Source organism: Uloborus diversus, chromosome 3, assembly GCF_026930045.1.
Source record: "Uloborus diversus isolate 005 chromosome 3, Udiv.v.3.1, whole genome shotgun sequence".
Classification (NCBI taxonomy): Eukaryota; Metazoa; Arthropoda; class Arachnida; order Araneae; family Uloboridae; genus Uloborus; species Uloborus diversus.
Window position 1 is genome coordinate 197384147 of NC_072733.1, and position 24216 is coordinate 197408362.

Below are 24216 nucleotides of genomic sequence, written 5' to 3' on the forward strand. Positions count from 1 at the left end.
CCCTATCTCAGGAAAGATATTTCACTATTAAAAAGGGTTCAAGAAAGGGTTACTAGACTCGTAAGGGGACTTTCTGACTTAGCCTATGATAACAGACTTAATAGGCTTATTATGTATAGCCTGGAGCAAAGGAGAGTCAGAGGGGACATGATTCAGTTGTTTAAATTTATTAAAATGAAAGATGTTTACAGGTTAAGTTTTTGCACAGAAAACAGGACGAGGGGTCATTATTTTAAGCTATTCGAATCTCGGGCTAACCTTTAAATTAGGAAAAATTATTTCTTTAGTACAGTCGTTGGCACTTGGAACAGTTTACCGGAAGGGGCAGTAACAAGCAAGGGGGTGGATACGTTTAAGAGGGCCATCGATCTTCATTGGGGACTTATAAACTGACTAGGCCCAGCCTTGCTGGGCCCAGAGCCTGTTGCTGATTGGCACACTTGTATTTGTATTTATTTGTAATTCTGCAGATCTGCTTTAAAATGTCTCTTAATGCCTCAGTAGTTCGGGTTATTTTCCTTTTCCTTCGTATGAAAGGAAAATCATGCACTTGAAAATAAACACTTACTTGACTTTCATAGATTGACAGAAAATTAGTTGCAGTTCATTACTGTTTACACTGCCTGCATGTATGAGAATCTTAATTATCCATGCTTTTTTCGGTTTTCAGCCACTTGTCTGAAACATCAAATGCAACTAAGGCATCCCAAACTTTTCCAAGTAATGATATTCTTGGAAATATTAATTTTCTCATCGTTCATTCTACATATGATATTGATTTGCAATATACACATGCAAAAACAGTAGCTGTCAAGGTTTGAGACAATATGTGTTTCTGTCCTAACTTTTTCTGTGAGATAAATTTCTTATTGCTGTAAATGTCAAATAAATACACGAACTGAAACCATAAAAACTTTATTTTGTAATATTTACTCTACATTGATTTTGTCCCCTTCAAAGTACTCTCCATATGCTGCTGTTCACTTATTCTACCTTCTTTTCCACTGTTCAAAGCACCCTTAGAAGTCCTCGGCTGAGGCTTTTTAGTTTTCTCCTCATTTCTTGCTTTATTGTGTCCAAATCTTCCCAGTGATGTCCCCTCATCTCATGTTTGCATTTGGGAGTAGGAAAGATTCACAGGGGGCAAGATTTGGCAAATAAAGAGGATGATCAAGGATGGTGATTGAATTTTTGTGTCAGAAACTAGCGAACAATCAATGCTGAATGTGCAGGTGCATTGTCATGGTGGAAGATCCATCCATCGCCTTGAGTCAAATTTGGTCACACAACACAAGCAATCTCTCAAACATTGATTGATTTATTGCTCTGTGATTAGGTCAATTTCCGACAAACAGTAAAAACAAGGACAACAGAAACTTAACATAACTAGCACCATACACACAGTTCCACAATCCGCCATGTGCTGATAGCTCATTAAGTCTCAGGCAACTGGCAGGGTGCAGCACATTACATTCTCTGGACATGAACACTTTATGAGAGACAAGGCTAAAAATTAGTTGTACAGTCATAGAAAAAAACCGAAACACTTTTAATTATTCAGCCATTACACATGCTAGAAAGAAAAGAAAGATGTCATCCAACTTGGTTTAAAGTCTTCTTCAAAACTACGTAGGTTAAACTTTGATAAGGGACCATATACGAAGCAAAATGAGCACCAACTCTTGATTTATCAAATAGGAACCCCCATTTTTTGCTACATAATTATGTTTAGACAGCAAAATTCAGCCAGGGTATGAAATTTCACTGCATTGCGTGCAGTAGAACAGGAGTTATTAACAAAAAGTGTTTTAGGGACCGTCACCACATTGAAAACGCTTCTTTCAAGGTCACGGCTTATCAAGTAACAGAATGTAAACAAAAAAGAAAAAAAAAATTAATTTGAATTTTGAAATTTTGAATTCAAATTATGTTTTTCGCAGTCATGAACTGCCTCAGGACCCTACGCATTGGAGTTATTGTTTCTAGAAACGGCTACTGTCCCCCCAAGCCAGCCCCTCCTCTTAGGCGGTTACGTGTGCGTAGTTGTGTGTGTGTGTACGTAGACCTGTGTGTATGCACGTAGGCGTGTGTGAGTGTATGTGTGTGTAGTCGTGTGTGTGTGTGGAAGCGTGCGTGTGTGTAGGACATGGACCCCTCTGATCAGGAGAAGGGGATAGCTCAGGACCGGGGAACAGCCGCGCCTGGAGGACGGCGGGCGGTGGTGCTGCGGGTCCAAGCTGAAAAAGGAACCAGACGCCAAGAACGGTCAAGTTAGGACAATAAGCAATAGTGATTGCTCAAAAAAAAAAAGAACAAGATTATCCAGTACAATTCATGATTTTTTTTAAGTTCTCTTTTTTCCGTAATTCGATACTTTTTGGCCAATAATGTTGCGCCACAAAGCGATTGACAGTTGCAAACTTTTTTTTTTTGAAAAAAAGGTTAAAATATTTACTGATGGTCTATCTGTATTAACCTAAGAAAGACGGATGGGGTTTGGCTGGTCCATCGTATATATTGTTGCTTAATAAAACGAGTAATGACAAATTGAAAGTAATGGAGCTTTTTGCTTTTTGTAATATGAACCTACTGGATTGCTTATATAATCATTGAGCAAATGAGCCTCATAGAAATGAAAATATCCAACTTATACCTAGAATCATGATGTGAATATGTTTAATAAATGTATTGCACCTATGTTACAGGTTTATTTTCGAATGAATATAAAGTCTTTGATGTAAAATGGAATCGTGCGTTTTTAATTTCGCAGAACATTGAAAGAAGTTTGAGCCATCGCATACAAAAATATACCGCACAACGTGGGAAGACGCAGAATTAAATGATTGGAGACTCGAGCGAAGCAAGGTTCATTTATTCCGTGAAAATGTGCTCTAAATACATAAAATGAACGAAGTAATAATCTAAAAAATAAAACAGAAACAGGAGAATATAAATACCCGTTAATGAGCAAACCGTTCATACTCGAACTTCATTTGGGAAAAATTTGGTTATTTGAATTAAAACTGGAGAAACACAGTAATTGTTTTAGCGGCTTTTTTGTAATCAAAAACGAGAATTTGTTTCAAATCCAAATTTGATGCGAAAGATCATAATGCGTGATATTATTAAAGAAACATAACACAATTGGCGATTTTAGTTGAACATGTAATGGCTCTTAAAAGCAATTTAGGAAAATAATTTCCCAATGCTGTTTCTAGCGACGAGATTCGAGATGGTCCAACCAGTAATTTAAAGAGACAAAGTTATTTTAGCTTAAACCAAGGTGAACCGAAATCTTACGTCTTGTCATTTCTCTGATTTTGTAACTTTGCTCTTGCAAACAAAGCCTAGCATTATTTATGTATCGCGAACCACATACTTGCAAACGAACAGTTTCTATAGTACAGCTTCCCCTCAGGCGATTTTGACGATCCTTAGGCTACGATTCCGTCCTTGCTGTGGATTTGGCTGACTGGAATCGGAACCAACTCGTATTGGATGCAGAAGTCATGTCATTGAAGCTGAGAGCGTGAACAAACTGGTAGGTAAAGTAAATTTATCTGCTGTATATTTACGGCGTCCTACTGGTGAGATACATTTTCTTCATCCACCAGTTTATAAGCACTCTCAGCTTCAATGACATGACATCTGCTTCATTGTTCGGTTAAACCTAGTTCAGGGCTGTTATACTCATTATTTGGACCAAGAGCCACCTTCGAATGGGTTAACCAAACCGCAATTTTATTGCAGTAAAGACCCCTGGCCACATTCGAAGCTGGTCTAAATGGCACGTTGCTTGCTTGAAGTGCAAGATCAGAAAGCAGAATTAGAGTTCCAGTGGCATAAAGTTGGATCAGATATTGGATTCTGAAAAATGATCATTTAATAAGATACGCATTCAGTAGTTGATAACAATAATTTATTATAACTCTCCTTTTCGATACTTTTCCATTTATTCGAAAAAGAAGAAAATAATTTGAAATTTTATCTTTGTCTTGCGAGATTGATTTTAATGTCAAATGCACGGACAATGACACAGAAAGTAAGTAGAAAAATAATATTTAAATTATAAATTAAGAATAGACAAAAACTCAACTTAATCTAACACCCAAAATTAATGTTTTGTTAAATCTTTGACAAAGTCAAAAAAAAAAAGTTAACAATTAGCCACAACTATTACTTTTGTGCAGAATACGGGCTCAAAGCACGCGGCTTACTACTGCGACTGACATTTCCTCTCCTAGATCTTAACACATTGAAAATTATTCAAACACTTTACCAAAATAATAATGATAATAATTCCTAAAAACCAGCAAACTTATCTAAAAGCAAATATTACCTATTGACCCATCTGTACTGTTAAAGAGGAAATTTCACGTTGCCAGCTATTTTTCGAGTGTTTATCCTGATTTGGACAAGGCAATAGTTTTTCCTTTTAGCAAATTATCACCGGGAAGAGCCATTAATTCTACACTGCCTATTGCAACATGATTAGCAAGACAATGAGGTTTTATTGTATGTTTCTATGAAAAAGTTGTGCATGTTTATTTTATTTTCTGAGTTATTGTTTTAAAAAAGGCAATGGCTCAACGCAGAAAGAAAGAAAAAAAAAAACAGTTTTTAAGTGTAGCTTTTAATTTTAAAAGTTCTATTAAATATTCTTTTATTAGACAATGAAATAGTGTTTTGCATTGTTTACACATTGACGTTTGAACGATATCTAGAAAAAACTGACGGTTGCATAAGTATAGCGCAAAAACTACTGAATAATTTTAGCTCAAATTTTGGATTCCCTCATAAGAGCTCTTCTAGATTGTTTCTCTGTTAAAATATAATATCGTTTCAGATCATATTTTTTTCAAAAAATATTACAATAATTCATAAAAAAATTAAATTTACATTTTTGGTGTTGTAAATGATGTTTTTATGTTTGGGTCGATTCATATTTTGATATAAAAAATCAATATTTGCTGTGCCTAATCTAGTTTTTTCGTTATGAGCAAACATATCAAAATACGTTTTAACATTACGAGAGGAATTTTTCAAAACTCAATTCTGAAGAAACGGCTGGATCGAATTCAACAAAATTTTGTATACAAAGTTAAAAAGGGATGCTGATCACAAATATGTGATAAAAAAGGGGGGTTTTCATTGAAAAATTTGAAGTTGATGCTCCTTTTAATATGAAGACAACCCCTTAACAACAATTTTTTAACATAATTATGTAGAACTTTTTATTCCTGAAACAATAACACCTTACACGTGTCTCTAGTGTCAATAGTCTTTGAATATGATCGAGTGTTTCGTTTTTTTTTTCTATGACTGTACCATTAACCTAACAACAGGACTATCTCAAGGTCAAAAAAGCCTAGGGGGTGTATGAAATTGGCAGTCCCTTAATTTTTCAAACACACCTTACAAAGTGAATGGATTTCAGCTTTTGTTTTATGAGGGAGTAATTACGAGATGTAAATATTAGAAACATGAATCTAACCCTAAGTATAGTGCTCACTCAGAAATAGTGTGGTCCCTCCCCCAAAATTGTTGTCTTGAAAATGCATTTTAGATAATCTTTCATGTTAAGAGAAGACGTGGTCCCGGGGGGGGAGGGGGGGGTGCTCCTCAATCACATTTTGAAATTGATTGTTTAAAAAGGCTATTGTGTGTTATCTTCAATTATGTAAGGGAGAGGGCATTCAGTGGTGTCAAATCATAAAATTTTCATTGTTGTAACTCTAAAAACAGTTTTAAACAAGCTTTGGTGATGTTGAGGGAAAGAGAAATCCGAGTGCACAGCCATAGAAGTTTTCAAATGTGTATCCTCAGGGCCCAATACAGGCTGATTTTGCTACCGTTTTTCGGTACCTTCACAAAAATCTTGTTTTAAAATCGGTACTTTCACAAAAATCAAGTAATAAAATCTGTAGCTTCACAAAAAACATTGAAAATTTCACAAAAATTCACATTTTAAAATATAAAATATGTTTCTCTGTTTAAAACAAAATTTACTCATAAAATAAAATTCTAAGCAGGTTTATATGAACAATCGCTTAAATAGCAACCTTTTTGTAGTATTTTAAATAATTTTTAACTGTTTCTTGCCAAAGTGTATTTATGCAATATTGTCGCAATCTTTTAACATCTGTTTTGGGGAACCGTTTTTCTCATAATTTCCTATATTGTACAGTACCATAGCCCATTAAGCGAAAATTACGATGGTATTTTTCGTACTTCTTAAGTTTTTAGCTCCCCCCCTCCCCAAAAAACGAAACCTGTTAAAAATAATACTAAATGACATATACACTTCTGGAACTAAAATTTCACTTATTCTACTTCTTTTTTACAAAACTAAGGATGCCTCTAAAAATTCACAAAAACAATGCTGATTAAAAAAAAAACTTTCACAAAAATAGAATGATGCAATACTTTCACAAAAATAGGTGGTAGCAAGAAAAAAATCCTGGATTGGCCCCTGATCCTTAAAATACTTTAAAGATGATCTTTGGTTATATTAGGGGAAGAAAATGTTCAGGGAACTCCCCCGACCACTTTTTGAAATTGAAACTTTAAAAACCCAATTGTAAATCATTTCTTATTATGTTAGAAAGAGGAGGGTTCTGGAGCTCTCCCCAAGAAAACTTTCAAAATGCAGTTTAGACAATCTTTGGCAATGATAAGGGAAAGCATTATTCAGGGCCTAGACTGACAAATTTTCAAAATTGAAGCTTCAATGATGTAAGGGGAAGGAGTATTTAATAGATCTATTTCAAACAAATCTAAGAAGGTTTTTCTGCCTTTATATAGGAGCTTGGTAGGACCTCATTTGGAGTATGCTGTTCAGTTTTGATTTCCTTATCTCAGGAAAGATATTTCTTTATTGGAAAGAGTTCAAAGAATGGCTACTAGACTAGTAAGGGGACTTTCAGATTTAGATTATGATACTTAACCTAAATGGTTTAATATGTATAGCGTTTAGCAAAGGAGAGTCAGTGGGAACATGATTTAGTTGTTTAAATTTATCAAAATGAAATATGTGAATGAGTTAACTTTTTGCGCAAAAAGCAGGATGAGGGGTCATTGTTTTAAGTTGTTCAAATCTCAGGCTAACTCGGAAGTTAGGAAAAATTACTACTTTAGTAGGGTTGTGGGTACTTGGAGCAGCTTACCAAAGAGGTGGTAATGAGCACGGGGGGGGGGGGGGAGCTTTAAGAGGGCCATGGATCTTCATTGGGGACTAATAAACTGACTAGGCCCAGAGCCTGTTGCTGGTCATCACATTTGTATTTTTATTAGTTCTCTAGATCTCTCTCTCATATAGGCAGATATACTGGTTCAAAGACCTGTCTCAAAACATTTTCGCATCCCCTTTGTCAATCACTGAACTACGTAAAACATTTATCATATGTATTTTTAAATTCCCCCTCGAGGCCCTTTGAAAAAATTGCAGGTGCCCCTGTTTTTGATTAATTTTGAGAATCATTACACATGCTGCTGAATTCTTTAAATATTGTGCTTTTCACATGAACTTATTAGTTTCCTGTCAAATCTTCCTTTTTCTGGATTTAGAACACTATTATTTTAGGGTTGTCCCCTCAGGAGACACTAATTTTCTCAAAAAGAAAACTTAGGGTAAATTTTTAAACATTTTTCTATTCTTTTCATACGTGTTTAGAACCAACTAACACAAAGTTTTTTTTTTTTAACACCTTTAGACCTATTTCATAAATTCTTATTTTATGAATGATAGTCAAAGATGCCCCCAAAACTTCATTGTGATGTGCCTCTAAACGTGTAAATCAGCCACTGTGAGTAGGTTATGTCAGTTAGAGGAGATGTTCATGGGCCGACTTTGGTAATGCTTTTTTTCAGTGATATGTTTGCCTGCTGTCCTTTTTGGGTTGCGTGCGATTAAGAGGGGGAACAGTATCAAGAGAATGATGCAGGGCTCCCCAATTTCAGGGAGTCCTGAGGTCTCCACCAAAGGGGAGTTTGAAAACTAAATGTAAAATTCTGCATTTTGAAACCTCTTAAAGGAGAACTGGAACTAAAAATTTCCATAAAAAATAGGCAAACACAACTTTCCTAAATAATATTCAAAGATTGCATTTGCTTTCGAAATTTCGCCGAAAAGAATCCTTTTTGACACCTTAATTCTATTCACCTTTATTTCTATTCAATGTTCCTAAGATCGCAAAGGTTTCCTTTCTGTTTTTTTTTTCCATCGCCAAAATGAAATTGGTGGCCGTATTTCTGAAAAACTGGGGGGGGGGGGGGAGATGGCAAAACCCTTCTTGGTGACAGCCCTGGTGTCCCCCTCCCCCCAAATGTTTAGTCACACTATGCCTCTGTAAGCAGCAAATATTTTTAATCATTAAAATCCTTCAAAATTGTTTATTTCTTGACATTTACTCAATTTAAAGTATGTTAAGTAATTCCTTGCTGTGTAAGTTTGTAATGTTCCGAAAATTATTTCCATTATGTTTGCTTTTATTTTAGGCAATGGCACTGCATTTTTGAAAATCATTGAACGATTATTAAGAGGAGTGTGGACTCCATCAGCAATGGAACTGATGCAGATGAGTTTGTGAGTATTTTTGCATTACTTAATAAGCTTACTTCTAGTGTATTGTGTCTTATTTATTTGTCTGTGCCGAGCACACAGATTAGAACTTTTGAATCCTGTCAGCTTGGATCTTTAAGGTTCACTTAAGCCAGTACTATTTGCCATTGGACAAATTATAGCATTTAAGTTAGATGTGAAATGATTCACTAAAAATTCAACATAGATAAATATCACTCGATAGGCAATGTAAAAATGTAAAAGGCTATACAATATAAAAAATATTTTATTGCATCAAAGTCATTCTTATTACAATACTGCTGGTAAGTTTCCTACAGATTATGATAATGTATTTTAACACTGATTTTAAGCCTAAGTATTTAATTAAATTAAAATATTTTGAGTCTTTTTAGCATTGCTAACTAAAAATTGTGGTACAATTACTTTACAAAAATTTATTTTTTAATTAATTAGCAATATTTTGATTACACACAGGGTTCATGATATATATCAGTCTGTATATATGAAAAAGCAAGATATCATCTTGTCATTTTATAAATTGTATTAAGAATTGTTTTAAAGAACATTTCTTCCAAATTTGAAGGATGAGATTTTTCCGGCTTTTGCGGGAATCCCGGTTTTTTCTGATGGCTTTTAAAAACTTTCCACCCTTTTTTTTTTTTTTTTTTTTTTTTGTCTGTTTCAGACTTTATTTATCTCAAAAATCGGAAAAAAATATGATTTTTTCTAATTTTCGGTCCTTGATTTCTTATTTTTTCCATTTTTTCCTTGGAATCTTCATCCTCCATGATATCTGCCAAAAGCATATGTTTTAGAATCATGCCAACGACGTCAAACACGTGCCGCACCGAAGTTGCTTGCCTTGTTTGAGATTTCAATCTTTTTGCATCCTGCATGTATTTCAATTATTTTTAGTGTTGAGTGCTTTTTTACTATCTGCTTTGTTTATTCATCATTTCAATAATATTTTTATTTCTTTAATTTATTTTAGAAAAAATGCAAAAGTCAATCAAAAAATGTGACTTAGCTCCCACAGTCTCGAATTTTATTGAAACTTGGCATGGTTACTTTTTTTGTGCATTTAAGAAAGTGTAAAAAATATCTATGGTGAATCTCAAATGGTTTATTCTTTACAGCCTGTTAAAATTTTTGAGATTTCATGATTAAATGAGGCAGCTGCAAGTTGTTCTTTTGATTCTGAATCGTATTAGGAAGTTTTTAAAAACAAATTTTGGGTTCCAATGCAAGGAAAAAGATAACTAATTATTTATATACATATATATTTATTTATTTTCAATTCTTACAATGAAAAGTAATTTCTTCCACATAAAAAAAATTTGGATTTTTTCTCTCTGTTGTAAATTTTTACTCTACAAACAGACCTAATTTTAAAATTTATGTTCTCACTCGTAACTCACTATAAACTCAAATGTTTTTAATGAAAAAGAATGTATTTGTCTCTAAAAAAAATATGAAAAGTTGACACTATTGTGTGATGCAGCCAAGATTGACCTCTGGCTCCCCGAACTCTTTGTTCAAGAAATCAGGGGTTAGAAATTGTTGCCTCTTTTTCAAAATTTAGATTCATTTAAGTATAAATGCTCTTGCAAGAAATGGTACAATGCAGCAAATTGTGCAAAATTATTACTTATAACTTATTTAAATGCATATTACCTTCAAAACTGATAAAGTTAGCCATTTTTTGTTGAATTTTTGAATATCATGGCTTCCGGGTTCTTTTTTGATGTGGTTTTGGATATCATTCCTTTTATGCAATTTTTTTGGATTTCCTCCTTTTTGCTGTCTGACCACTCTCATCCCTGATATTTGCAACAACTTTTGCATTTTACTTTAACAAATATTAGTTCTGTATCTATTGCAACCTTTGGTTTATATTGATATTATCTGGTTTACTTGCTGATTCGCGACACGTTCCGAAACTTGTGAGGCTCTGCTTATGGTATGCTGCTCCCACTCACTGACAAAGAAGCAGCTTGTTTGTTCTTATAATGTTGTATTTGTTTGTGATCTTTTATTCGTTTACATACCTACATTTTTCTGCCTTTTTAAATCTTATATATATATTATATTTTTTGCTGAAGACTTACGCTCATTGTTTTGCTTCGCCCACTTTTTGGTTGAGCGTTTTAAAGAGATTACCAAATACTTCCTTTCTCACATCCTTTCTGCTGTAATCTTTACATCCAGGTTTTTGCTTATTCACACATTCTTTCTTGGGCAGAAGGCAAAAAAAAAACTTCTTTCTGTTGGAGGGGAGGGGGGAAAGGCTTGAGGGTAACTGTGCAATCATTAGTTATAGCTTGTTGTGTGCTGGGTTTTCACGCATCTTAAAATCTGGTTGTTTCCGCTTAGGTAATGCTATATCATTTTTGTCTACTATTGCATTCTTCCTCTTAGACATTGATACCTTTTGTAGACTATTATTTTCAACCCTTCTTATATTTAATTTTTTGCTGAAGACTGCCGCACCAGTCAAAAATTTTTATCCAGTTTCATACAAGGTAATTTAAGCCAACATCTTTCGAGATAATTTAGTTTTAATACTTACTAGGCTTACCAAAGATGTAACTCATAAAGATTTAAATGAAATGAAATTAATTAAATTGCTTTTTGCAATTTCATTATGATAGACATGTAAGTATGGGATATTAAAGATGCTTATACTCAAAGCATGACATTGTGTTTAAAGCTGTTTTATTTTTTTTAGATTAATTGAATAGCATAAATTTTTATGCTAGTGCTTATAATGATTATCAAAGTTCAAAGCAATTAAAGTTCTTTTTTAGTTTTTTTATGGATTTTTATACAAAATTCCAATATTGCTTTGTAAAGATTCAAAATGCTCCTCAAAACCATCACATATGCTCTACAAATTATTTCTCCAAGGTTGGCAATCTTGGTCAGAGGGGATAATGGTACCAAAAGGAATCCCTTCACGAATTAATATATAAAGATAACAGAATATCAGCCATTCCCCTTCACATTTTACTGAGTGTTAACTTTTTGTAACAAAATTGCAACTATGGGGGTAGTCCAAAAGTAGTGGCCGCTTTAGAGGGAGAAAAGTTAAATGTGAGTTTGTCACAATCTGAAGGGAGAAAGTAGCAAGAGTGCAACGTCACGAATTTTGGTTGAAATAAAAACATTTTTTTTTTTTTTTTGCAACAATATGTTTGTATAATTTAACATCACCTGTGACAAGGGGAAGGGGAAAAGCAGGGTTGGCAATGTTCATAATGTTATTTGTTAAGAATTTATCTATACAAATTGCAATTTCTTAAGATAACGTAAATGTATTTGGAAGTGAGCCTTAAGTACATGCAGTTAGATCTGTAAACATTAATTACACTTGATACATTAATAATTAAACTATTTAATACTATGATCAATTTTTATTGGAACAGCACAATTTCTTAGCATTCTTACCATTTGTATTTAACAATTTACAGCCCTCAAATAAAGTCTGGTAACTCTTTAAGCAGATAAGTAGTATCAAAATAATCTAACTCATGAAAATTAGTCTAGGATAATTTTCCAAATAGAAATTTTTGGTTTTAAATTATGACTAGTAGTTATGTATGTGTAAACCACTTATTTGGTATTTTTCTTGGCAGGAACTGAAAAAGCATTTTTCTTTAGCATTTGTAGCAATGCTCCTTCATATTGTAGCAGCATTTCCTGTAAATATATCTGTCAAACTCGTAACTTGTTATTGAAAGTAGTTGTTTATTTTCTCAAAAATAAAATTTCTAATATTGATAATGTCATCTACTCTACAGTTGATGTAACTATTCTTAAAATATATAATGCTAGTTAAATATATTTGGACTTTTAATAACTGTTATGTTTTCTGTTCGTTTTGTCCAGTTCTCTCCATTTTTTCCAATTCCTGAAGTGTGACACTTTGTGACTATGGAGATAGGTTGTTTAAGTGTGAATCTAAAAAATTGATATAATTTACAGCCAGCCCCAATAAAAAAATGTTTATTTGGTTCCTTCAACTTCACCATAGATTGGATGTGACAATATAAAGTATTGATAAATTAAAACCCAAGAATATGAACTGACTAATGAACTTTAATAGTAAATTAATAAAAAATTAAATATAAATCAAAATAGCTGTGCTCATTTCTTCAGGCGTGAAAATCTGAAACCAACTCAACGTTGCTATCTGCAAATGGAATTTTATACTTATGCTCTGAAAAATTAATAAGCAATCACACAGGGAAGATGCAGCTAAAATAATTTAATTACACTAAAAGCAGTACCAAATAAAGCAAAGCAAAGTAAAATTGCAAACAAAATGTCAGTCTAAATGCACTGAAAGCTCCAAATGTAAGTAAACATTGAAATGGTAGTCAACCCCATGTAAATTGAAGTATATTAAGAAGTATATTAGGGATTTGTCCCACCTTGCTATTCCCAAAGACCACAGGTCTGACAAAATTTTCACCGCACCACTGTTATGCCTTCCAACAACAAAAAAAACTTTAAAACCAAGTGCCATTGTTTTAAGATAAATTCCATATATTGCATTTTGTTCCAATTTGTCAACATATTCATCTATATTTGTATTAATCTGTATCCAGTAATTGTCCATTTAGAAGACAATTGCCCAATATTCTGCTCATAACTTCCATAACAGCTCTTCACTAGAGAAATATCCTGTGTGATTTAGAAAAGAAATACCACAACATGTGCAGGTAGAAGGTTGCAGCTAAGCTTAAGTCTCAAAGGGGGCTACACCCCATTAAGGACCCCTTTTGCAACTGCTTAGCATTTAGAGACAATGTTGCAATATCTTGACAGGGCCCACTTAGACGTCACCCCATAAAAATCATGGTTGTTTAGATACGCAGACAGATACACACATGCAAATGTATTTTAATAGTTTGTATTTTAAAATACCTCTATTAAGTAAAGCCTTGTAAGATGCCAACAACTGAAAGGGATTCAATGATATATTTCAAATCTCAATGCACCAGTATTGATCCTGCACAGACAGACAGATGCACAGATTTTAACAGTATAGATAGATGATTTCTCTAGACTTGATAATATCTCGTCAACCAAGATGTCAAAATATATTAGTTAAGGAGGTCAATTTTTAAATCCCCAAAGCAACTCTTGATGGTATGGATAGTAACTAATATATCTAGTATTTAAATCTTTGGAAGGATGAGACTATGAGAGAAAGCTTCCCTTGAATGTTCTTAACGTAATGGTAGTTGTTTCAATCCTGGTCAAACATGCAAACATGTGCAGATTTGGTTACATTACTAAAATGTTTATTTATTACTGTAAACATAATTTCTAAATGTTTCTTATGAAAGGTAACGATGTAGGAGCAATATATTAGTTATTACTGTTATCATTGTGTAATCTTGTTATTTTTTCTTTTCTAGCCCTACTAAGGCTTGTATTGCTGCCTCCATTATATTTGTTTTGGATAAAAAGACTGATATTATTTCCGCACCTCACGCTCTTGTTTATTTTGGCATTGTCATTTTCTTCATATACTTCAAATTATCATCTATGTTACTTGGAATTCATGATCCATTTGTTCCTTTTGAAAATCTTTTCTGTGCCCTCTTTCTGGGAGGCATATGGGATACGCTTGCTAGACTTCTCACTCCTGCCAGCAAAGGTGACCAAACATCTGTTAAAAGTGATGCAGCTAAAAATGGTAAAGCTGACTCTGCAAAGAAAAAGGAATGAACTGTTCTTTAAAGTTTATTTGAGACATCCAAATGTAAGAATTAGTTTTATTATTTTTTGTGCTATCCTTTTTATTTATGATTGTTCTTTTGCTGTTTATTCTTATCTGGTTGTTGATGATGTTCTAATTAAGAATTACCGACTGTTGTAACAAACTAAATGTACCTAAAGAGTTAATGCAATTCTCACTAGATTAACACTAGAACTGTGGATGGGGTCATTTTGACCCAAAGCAATTTTGTTTCCAATTTCCTCAAAAAGTTACGAACGAAATTGAAAAAAAATTCGTGACTTTTCCTATTTTCATACCAATAATAATCTGTGAAATTATGATACGTTAAATATTTACCACTTTTTTGTTTTTAATACTTATACCTAAAACCGCGGAATGTGTCATTTTGACCCCATTATAATCACAAGCACTAAAGTTGCAGTTCAACGTTTCTTAGAATAGGAAAAGCTTTTTCAGTCCTCTCTCCATTTCCCAGATGAAGGCAGAACAATACTTCAAGATCAGTAAATTGTTACTGATAACAGAAGTGCAGGTGGGGGGGGGGGGCGTCTGCAGTATTAGTAACAAGTGTTGCAGACGCTCCCCCTCCCCTAACATTATCATTCCTTGTGGGGAAAATGCGTCTGGTTAGTGTATTCAAGGAATTTTTTCTGATGTTTTTTCGTTTTGCCGTAGAAGGGAATGTGGTGAACTGGCGCACATCCGGCTCTTTATGACTTCACAACTGGTTGTTCGTATTGCCTTGGATAGCTTGATTGTACCAGTCTATTCGTTTTTTGGCGTCTTGTTTACACGGAGATAAAATTGATCTGATGTGAAAATGGCTGAAAGAAATGGCGTAAATTAATAATTAGCGAAGCCCTCGAATATATGCAACAATTATCGGAAAATGAATCTGAAAACGATAATGATGAAGAAATTGTTTTCAGCGATGATGAATATGTGCCCCCAGATGAGGAAAATATTTCCTCGGATGAAGATACCGGATCTAATTTTTTTGGACAATGTACTAGCAGAAATACTACTTCTGGGAGGAAAAGACAATATGTACATAAACGAAAAAAGTTGTCAAATTCAAATCCAGATGAAATAAAATCTGGAACTATTGTTACAAATGACGAGGCCCTCGAATATATGCAACAATTATCGGAAAATGAATCCGAAAACGATAATGATGAAGAAGTTGTTTTCAGCGATGATGAATATGTGCCCCCAGATGACGAAAATATTTCCTTGGATGAAGATACCGTGTCTAATTTTTCTGGACAATGTAATAGCAGATAAACTACTTCTGGGAGGAAATTTACACTACGAAGTGAAATGAATAAATGATTAAAGTTAATGGGAGAGAATTTTATATCTTACTATTATATTGTATAATCTTAGTATTACTCTTGTTCATCAAAAATATTTTTTTACCTCTTTCTAAACATCAAAGAACCCATTTTAAGCTTCGGGTCAAATTGACCCCAGCCCGCGGTTTTAGGTATACGGAAATTTCCGCAGTTCTAGTGTTAACGATAGCATTCCCTAAAATTTCTCATGCAAATGAGAGCTGTATTCCATAAAAGTTCCCTTTATGGAAAAAGGGAGCCACCCCGTAAATATCCCCCTTTGAAAAAGAGAACTTGCCTAAAAATCTCCGTTAAATTAAGAATTTTTGTGCCTAAACTTCTCCATTACATTAAAAACAATATAGTTCATAAGAATCTCCACTAGATTAATAACAATTCCTAAAAATCCCCATTAGCTATCAAGAATAATAGTTTCTAAAAATCTGCATTAGTTAAGTGCAATAGTTGCTAAAAAAAATCTCTATTAGAGTAAATACAACGTTTTCATAAATTTCCATTAAAATAATGACAATATTATAAAAATAATCATAACCCTATAATTGCTCTAAAAATCCTAATTAGAATAGGGACTGCAATTCCCAAAACTCCAAATTGAAACAAGGATAATATTTCCTCAAATCGTTCTTTATATGAGGATAACAGTTTTGTAATAGTGTTAGCAATCCCCCTAATTTTCCCATTAGAAGAAAGAAAAGTCTCTGAAAATATCCATTTCTATAAGAACAATAATCCCTAGAAATCATCATTAAAACAAAGACAACATTTCCTAAAAATGTCCTTTCAAACAAAAACAGTAGTCCCTAAAAATTACCATTAGAATGAGGAAAAAATGTCTCTACAACTATTCTTTAAATAAAAAATCCTTTGTGGAATAAAGGAGGGATAACTACAATCCTTTGTAGAATAACAACTTTCTTTAAAATCTTCATTAGAATAAATGTTGCTGTTCTTAAAAATCCCCATCAGAGAAAAGAAAACAATCCCTGAATATATTCATTACAATAAGGATATCAGGGTGTTGAATAATAATAATGATTAGAGACCTCATTATATGCATTTATACTCATATATTTAATCATTCTTAGTAATCATTGCACATTTTATGTAACATCTGGCTATTCATATTTTTGCTATATTTTAAATATTTTTGGGCAGGATAGTCAGAGATTCCATGAGAAAGATAGCTGTTGTATTTTTAATGATGTCTGAGATATAATAAATGACTTGAATTGTGCAGAGGCTATAGCAGTTTGTCAGTCCAAGGAAGCATTTTATATTTCTGGTATTTAAAAAAAAAATCTGTCATTTGCACTCATTTTTTGTACATACCTAGTAGTGTTAAAAAGCTTCAAATTTGCAATTTAGTGTTGACTGAATTTATTCAGTTCATGAATGAAATCTGCCATTCAACTCTGAATTGCCAGAGGTGCTCCCACGAAAATTTAAAAAGTTTAAAAACACTTTGAACAATCCAGGCTCTGTTTTGTATTAATTTGATAGTATTGTGAATTGTATGGGAAAATTTTTGCTAGAAACTTAGTTATTGCAAACACCCAAATGCAAGTACTGCCTAGTTATCTAATTAGAGAAGAAGCAATCTTTTCTCCACTTATAAAAATATTTTGAGGGATCAAAGACGATCTTTCTACCAATTATTTAGAAGTGTCTAATTGTAAAGCATTACAAGAGTAGTAAAATCATAAATATTTTTTTAGTTTCATTATTTTATCGCTGATTAGGTTGTTCAATTCTTATATTGATAATTTATGAATGAAATAAAGCACTAATTATATGCTGATTTTTAAATACAATGTATAAAACGTAATCATTATTTAATGTTGCATAATTTGACAATTTCCAGGGATATTTTAAGCCTTTTACATGCATATTTCAAGTTTTTATATTGCACATAATCCAGTCTCTAATAATGACGTTACATCACTAGTCTCTAATAATCAGCAGTACCTCTTTGATGAACAACAGTTCTTAACATAAATAGTCCATGTGAAAATCTTTGTCAAAACAAGGTCCTCTAAAACTGTCCATTAGAATGAGGACATCAATTCTGAAAAATCCTCATAACACTGATATACAGTCCCCAACCATCAACAATAGATTAAGGCCAGCAGTCGGTAAAAATTCTCATTTGTATTAGGACTACTTTCTCTAAAAATATCTTTTCATATAAATACTACTGACCTGTTGAATAAAACTTAAAATACTGAACACTCTTAAAACTCCAATAGAATTAATGCAACAGTCAATGAAAATCCCTATCAGAGAAGGGAGAAGTCTCTAAACATCTTCATTACTTTTAGGACAGCAGTCTGTTGCAAAGTAATGATATTACTTAATAATAATGAGCAACGCCTCTTAGATGAAGAGCAAGTAAAATGTCACTCTAAAACTCCCAGTCAAAACAAAAACAACAGTCTAAAAATTTCAATTGAATAAGGACAACCATTCTTAAATAATAGCAAGATTTAGTCAAATAATACCATGTTAGCAAAAGAACCAATCAATACATCCTTGTTACAATAGCAACAGAAGTCCCAAAAAATCCCCAGCAGAATAGTGACCATGGTTCTTAATCGGCAATAGTCTCTCTGAATATCCTAAAATCTTTATTCTTGCACTCAAAGGATTTTAAAAACTCCTTGTATTTTAAATCTTTGCTCCTCAAGTTACCCAAAAAGGTTGTCTACTCTGATTCTCATGAGTTGCTCAAGCAACATTATTAATCAATAGGTTTTATATTGTTTAAATTGTGTCATTTCCCTTAGTAAAAGAAGTTTTCTGGTTTCAATGCTAAATTAATTGTATGTTATTGTACTTCATAAACTTAATGATAGAGTGCAAAGTAAGTACAGATAAAATTATAGCTAATCAATATACTTTTTAAACCTTCAATTTGGTTGAATTTTAAAACATTTTTTCTACAATTATGCTTTTAACATTAGAAGTAATAGTCAGCAGGCCTGTCATTTCAAATTTTACCATGGGGTGAAAGGATTAGTAATGCTTATTACTACAAAACTCATGCACACATACAGGGTGAGTTTAAACTCTTAGTCAAAACTTTAAGGGGTCATTGAGGGGGTGATAAGAGGTAAGAATCACGTAGGAACATATGGTCACAAACGCAATGCTGACGCACTATACATGCACACGTTGCAAGAAACTGATGGATGCAAAACAGGTCACAAAATTTTAGTTTTTAATAAAGGTTTAGAGCAGTTGTTAAAAGTTACTGCCTTTAGTAGCTCTAATGTTCATGCATTACAACTAAAGTGCAGCAATGTATGAAAGTTTGTCAAAATGGCTGTTTATTGTGACAGTGAGTGTTTTGTCATTGCAACGTGCATATTACTGCTGCAGGATCCAAATTTCAACTACCGCTTTAAACCTTTCGAAAAAACTAAAATGTTGTGTAAAATCGTCTTTGTGTAATATATAATTGTGTGACCTGTTTTGAATTCATCAGTTTCTGACTGTGTGCGCATGTAGCATTGCATTTGCAATCATATGTTTCTACATGATTCTTGCATCTTACCCTCCCTTCTAATACCCCTTAAGGTTTTGCCCAAGAGTTTAGACTCACTTTGTATATGAAAGTACATTGATTTCTCAAAGCCAAGGGAGTCAATTACCCCCTCTCCCTTAATGACAGGCCTGATACTCAGATATGTTGTTATAGCAGCTGTGGTCAACAAGCATGACTATATACATAAATTATGTAATTATAATGAACTTTTTTTATTTGTTTCAGAAATTTTCAAGTACACAACTGCTCAGCAGTGAAACTTTTTTTGAAATTTTCTGCGGATGAAACTTACCAATTAACCAATAAGGTTTAAATAATGGACAATATTTTCGATTGTGCAATATGGGAGGTGCTGCCTTAGAAATGCAGAACTTTGTGACTATTTTTAATGATATATAAAAATCCCTTTTGTTATTTGAGTAGAGTTTTAGACAAAGTTGTATTTGACGTCTTTCGTTGAAAATTACTGAATACCATTTATACATCATTTTTCCCAAAAATTACACTTAAGCAAGGTTCCTCTTTTTTTAGTCCTGTGTATGTGTTAATTTATTTTCCTTATCTTTAAATATTTTGTCTATATTTTTTCAGACTTTATTCTTCACTTTATATTTTTGTTTTATTCATTGCCAAAAAACTTCAAAGTCATTGGAAGCCAAATTCCTCAAGATGCTGTAGTTCAATGTGTCTGGAATTATTATAATTCTAGTCAATAGATGAGTTTTGTTCAGAAACAAATTAGAGCGTAAGACACATTTTTAGGGTGTGTTGAATATGAAGAGTAGATTTTTTGAATTATGTGAGGCTTTTTTAAATCATAGATCTCAAGTTAATCTTATAACTGCCTTAAATTCGACTTAAAGTAATTGTTATTAGTTCAAATGTGTGTTTGATTTATGTCCTTTAAGCACAAATTATATCTCTATTGATATAAAGTATCTGTTTGTGATGTTTATCAGTAATTTTTAAGTACTTAAATTCATATGCGTAATTTTACATCCAGTTTAACTTAACATCATTTGCTAATTTTAAATTATGAGTTTTATCAATTTTAAGAATGAATTGCCAAATGTTTCATCAGCTCATCTATAGTGTTCCGGATTGTTACTTATGATAACTATTAAAAATTAATTGATCTTTTGTAACATTTTTATTATTTTGTCTTACCTGTAAAGAGATTTTTTATGTTGTAATCAATTTAAATTATTTTGAGTAATTCTGGAAGCAGAAACAAAAAATCATGTTAACATTTGTTATTCCATTACTGTTTTCTTTTTCTTTTTAAATGTTCCATTCATTACATGTATTGAGAGTAATTCTAAATCTGAATTCTTTTATTTGCTCCAAATCAATATTTATTGTGTTAAAATCATGTTCAAAATCTTTTAAAACAAATAAAATAAATAAGCAAATTTTTCATATATTGTCTCATTTGATTCATTCATTTATCACATACAGCAACTATTTTCTTTAATGTCCATTCCTTGCTTATATTTAAAATATATATTCAGGTTTTTATTGGGTAATTTAATAAATCATCATGTGAAATGAATGATTCATTCCAAATATTGATCAACTGCAAAAATATGCTAGCCAAAATGTAGAAGATAGAAGATAGTAAATGTGTACAAAATATCTGCACTCATGCATTTTGTTTAGATCTTTAAGGAACAATATCCTATTCCTGGGAGATATTAAAATTGGCCTGAAAAACAAAGTAATCATTCTGACAATGCTCAGAGGCACATATGCACAAAAGTTTTACTTTACATAAGTAAAACCACCCATAATAGTTTTAAAAATATGATGACCAACAGCATTTCTCTGTTTGATATTTTGTGAATGATGCACTTAAAACACCAAAAGTCATTGCTTTGCATAAAATAGATTTTTAGTATATTACATGCTGTAATGTTGATCACCCTCTCGCAGGGGTCGAAGTTGTCCTAAGTTTCCTAAAATTCTTAATGTTTTAAAAACTGTCCTAAATTACTTATATTTTGTCTTAAATGTCCTAATATTTTCATTAATTCACCTCACATTTGTGCAGAATAAGAGAAATTCCCACTGAAATCGATTCAAACTTTTTCTACTTGTCTTGTTCACTTATATTACTTACATCTTGGAAACTAGCACATCTAAATCCAAGCAGTAGACTTGAAAACTCAAATTTTTAGATAGTGCCCAGTTCACCTGTAAATTATTAGTAGTAGCCACTTTATCAATGACTATACTTTTCAATGTAAATGATAAGGCAATCTTAAAGCGTTAAAGTAAATGGTATGATATAGAGAAATGTATCACATGTGAGACTTGTTGCTATATTACATATACTGGGTGTTCCGTTTTAACCTGCATGAACTCTATTTTCACAACCTTTAAGCAAAAATAAAAATGAGTAAATTATGAGTATCCAGAGAAATGATCTCCACTGAAAACTATTACTGACACAAAAAAATTTGACATTTGTGCCACCAAAACTAAAGGAGATATTCCAGTTCAAAGTTTTAAGGGGCCATACAAAAGATGAGATTGGAACTTATCGCCCTTTCAGAAGAATGACAGGTTGTCAAAGTAAAAAAAAAGGCATTTATATTTTCCATTGCTATTCAAAAATAAATGCAAATGTTATGCTGTGATACGCTAAAACACACTACGAAACTTCGAAAAAATTGAAAAATGACACCCTACGCACACATATAATTTTAAACACTTGTTAACCGCTACATTTTCACCCAAAAATTGTTATTGACGGTGAGTGAATAGTGGTGTAAGTCACAAAACGCTGCATTTCATATCTCAGTGAATGTTGGTGGTATTAATTTCAAACTTTTTGTGTTAGAATTATTTTTCAATGGAGATTGTTTCCCTAAATATGAGTTAGGAGACCTGGGGCCCATATAAAAAGTAAAATTTTGTATTTTTTGACTCATTTTTATTTTTACTTCAAACTTTCAATACCTTAATTCTGCATCTGATTTTGAACATTACTGCAATTGGAAGTATGCATCTAGGACTAATGGTTGTGAAAATAGAGGTTTTACAGGTTAAAACGAAACACGCTGTATAGGGGAAAGTGGGGTAAAACCGGGACCCTAAGGTTTGCAGGCTTCTGGAAATCAGTTTTTAGCATAAAGGAAAAATTTTGTAAAAGTAAGCTTTACTTATCTTTTTATGCAACCACAGTTTTAAAACCATAAGTCATTTTACCCGGTTTTGCCCCGCTAGTGGGGTAAAACCAGGTAGACATGTAATAGCTATAGGAAAATAAACTTTTTTAAAAGTTTTCACAAAATTCTAGTTTCATTTAGTGACATATGTTAACTATTGTCATAACATACCAGAATAAGTATAAAAGATGCACATTGTTGAGTTGACAGTAAATTTAATTGTCTTTTTACCTTTAATTTTTTGCTGTATTAAAAGGCCAATTACACCAGTCGCAAATAAAATAGTTATCTTCCTCTTCGGCCCCAGAGCAGCTTTCCTGGGGCCCAACGACCATATTGGATCCATCCCTCACCACCCTTGCAGTTGGAATAAAGCTCATTGCAGTAAATGCAGGCAGTATTGTCCTTCTCTTCACTGGACTCATCCCTCATTTGCTCCTTCGGTTTTTCTTTTCTTGGACGCTTTATTTTCTGTCTGTTCCTTTTTGGCATCTTTATAATGTTGCCTTTTCTTTGATTCGTTTATCTTTCTTTCAGGTTTTTTTTTTCTTTCGTCCATCTTTGGTCTTCTTTCCATCATTTTTCTTTTTCTTTTCTTCTAATGTTGCCTGAAGATGAGGCTTGTATGGGGAGCCCGTCAAAATGAGTTTTTCCTTTTCTCTTGTCCTCTTTCGGCTGCATCTTGCTCTCAGTGTATGGGAGTAGTACCTGGTTTTGCCTTGCACATACAGCTTTCATAAAAAATGCCGTCATATGACTACACAGAATGCTACAAACAATTACTTAGAATGATAATGAAGGTAATTAAATGTTGTACAAAGAGAGCTATATTCCATTACTGGTGCAGAAACAGGATTGTAGTATAATCGGTCTAGTTTTGTTCAAAAATTTTAAGCAAAAACCACTCAAACAGAATTTTCTTCATCAGAACGAAAGAAGCAAGTCTAGTGTGTTTTAATTTAATGGCCACTGCTTTTTCAACAAGGTGGAAGGTAATTCCTCTCTTGTCCATGTGATTGCAGCGCTTACAGGGACTAGAAGAGGGTGCCCGGTTTGCTCCCGACTTCCCGGTTTTACCCCACTTTCCCCTACTGTAAAATAGAAAGAGGAAGTTAAATATTTAATATGGACTCAATCATCAAAAATTGTAAAAATAATTTAAAACCTGTACAAATAAATAAAGAAAAAGCAATATGCCAGTTGTAAAATATATTCTTTTACTGCATGTAAAATCAGGAAATACCAGGGATGTGCCAGCTCCACCAAACTGCGCAAATCGCCGATTCTGCTACAAAAGACCGCTAAATGTACTTTTCTGTGCTAAATAGAACGAACTTGCGCCCAAAAGTGCGGTTTTGCATTTCATATTGTTGTTCCTTTAGCATATTTGGCCGGTTTCTGTAGATTAGCATACAGTTAATGCATTTGCAACTGTTTTTTACGGTTTTTTGTGCTAGTCCCGACTTTTTTACAGTTTAAAATTCGATTGTATCCGCTTTTGCAAGACTCGATCATTTTAATTTAGTATGTGACTCAACCACTCTGACATCAATAGTTTTGTATTGCCCATTATTTTCAACCATCCTTATATTTTATTTTCAGTAGGAGAATACTTGTAAGTTTTTTTTTTTTTCCCGCCTCACCCACTCGAAAATGTCAATCCAGTTGCATCCAGTGGCATCTGTAAAAATTATATTTATTTACTAGTCTTTATCTAGGGCTTCTTAAGAGTTTAGAAAGTAAAATTGATCTGTAATTTTGACTAGGGAGATATTTAAGATGGCGATAGAAGGAACAACTCAGGGAATTCTAAT

At 32.8% G+C, this 24216-nt stretch overlaps 1 protein-coding gene across 1 annotated transcript in view; it reads left to right on the forward strand.

The window, feature by feature from the left end:
* LOC129218500 (trimeric intracellular cation channel type 1B.1-like) overlaps positions 1–20644 on the forward strand; it is a 38483-nt gene extending 17839 nt beyond the window's left edge. Inside the window, exons 4-6 of the mRNA XM_054852785.1 lie at positions 8497–8584; positions 14008–14354; positions 19458–20644. Of these exons, the coding sequence (XP_054708760.1) occupies positions 8497–8584; positions 14008–14320 (401 nt within the window). The 3' untranslated portion in view covers positions 14321–14354; positions 19458–20644. The remainder of the gene's footprint in view (positions 1–8496; positions 8585–14007; positions 14355–19457) is intronic.
* The last annotated feature ends 3572 nt before the right edge of the window (positions 20645–24216 follow it).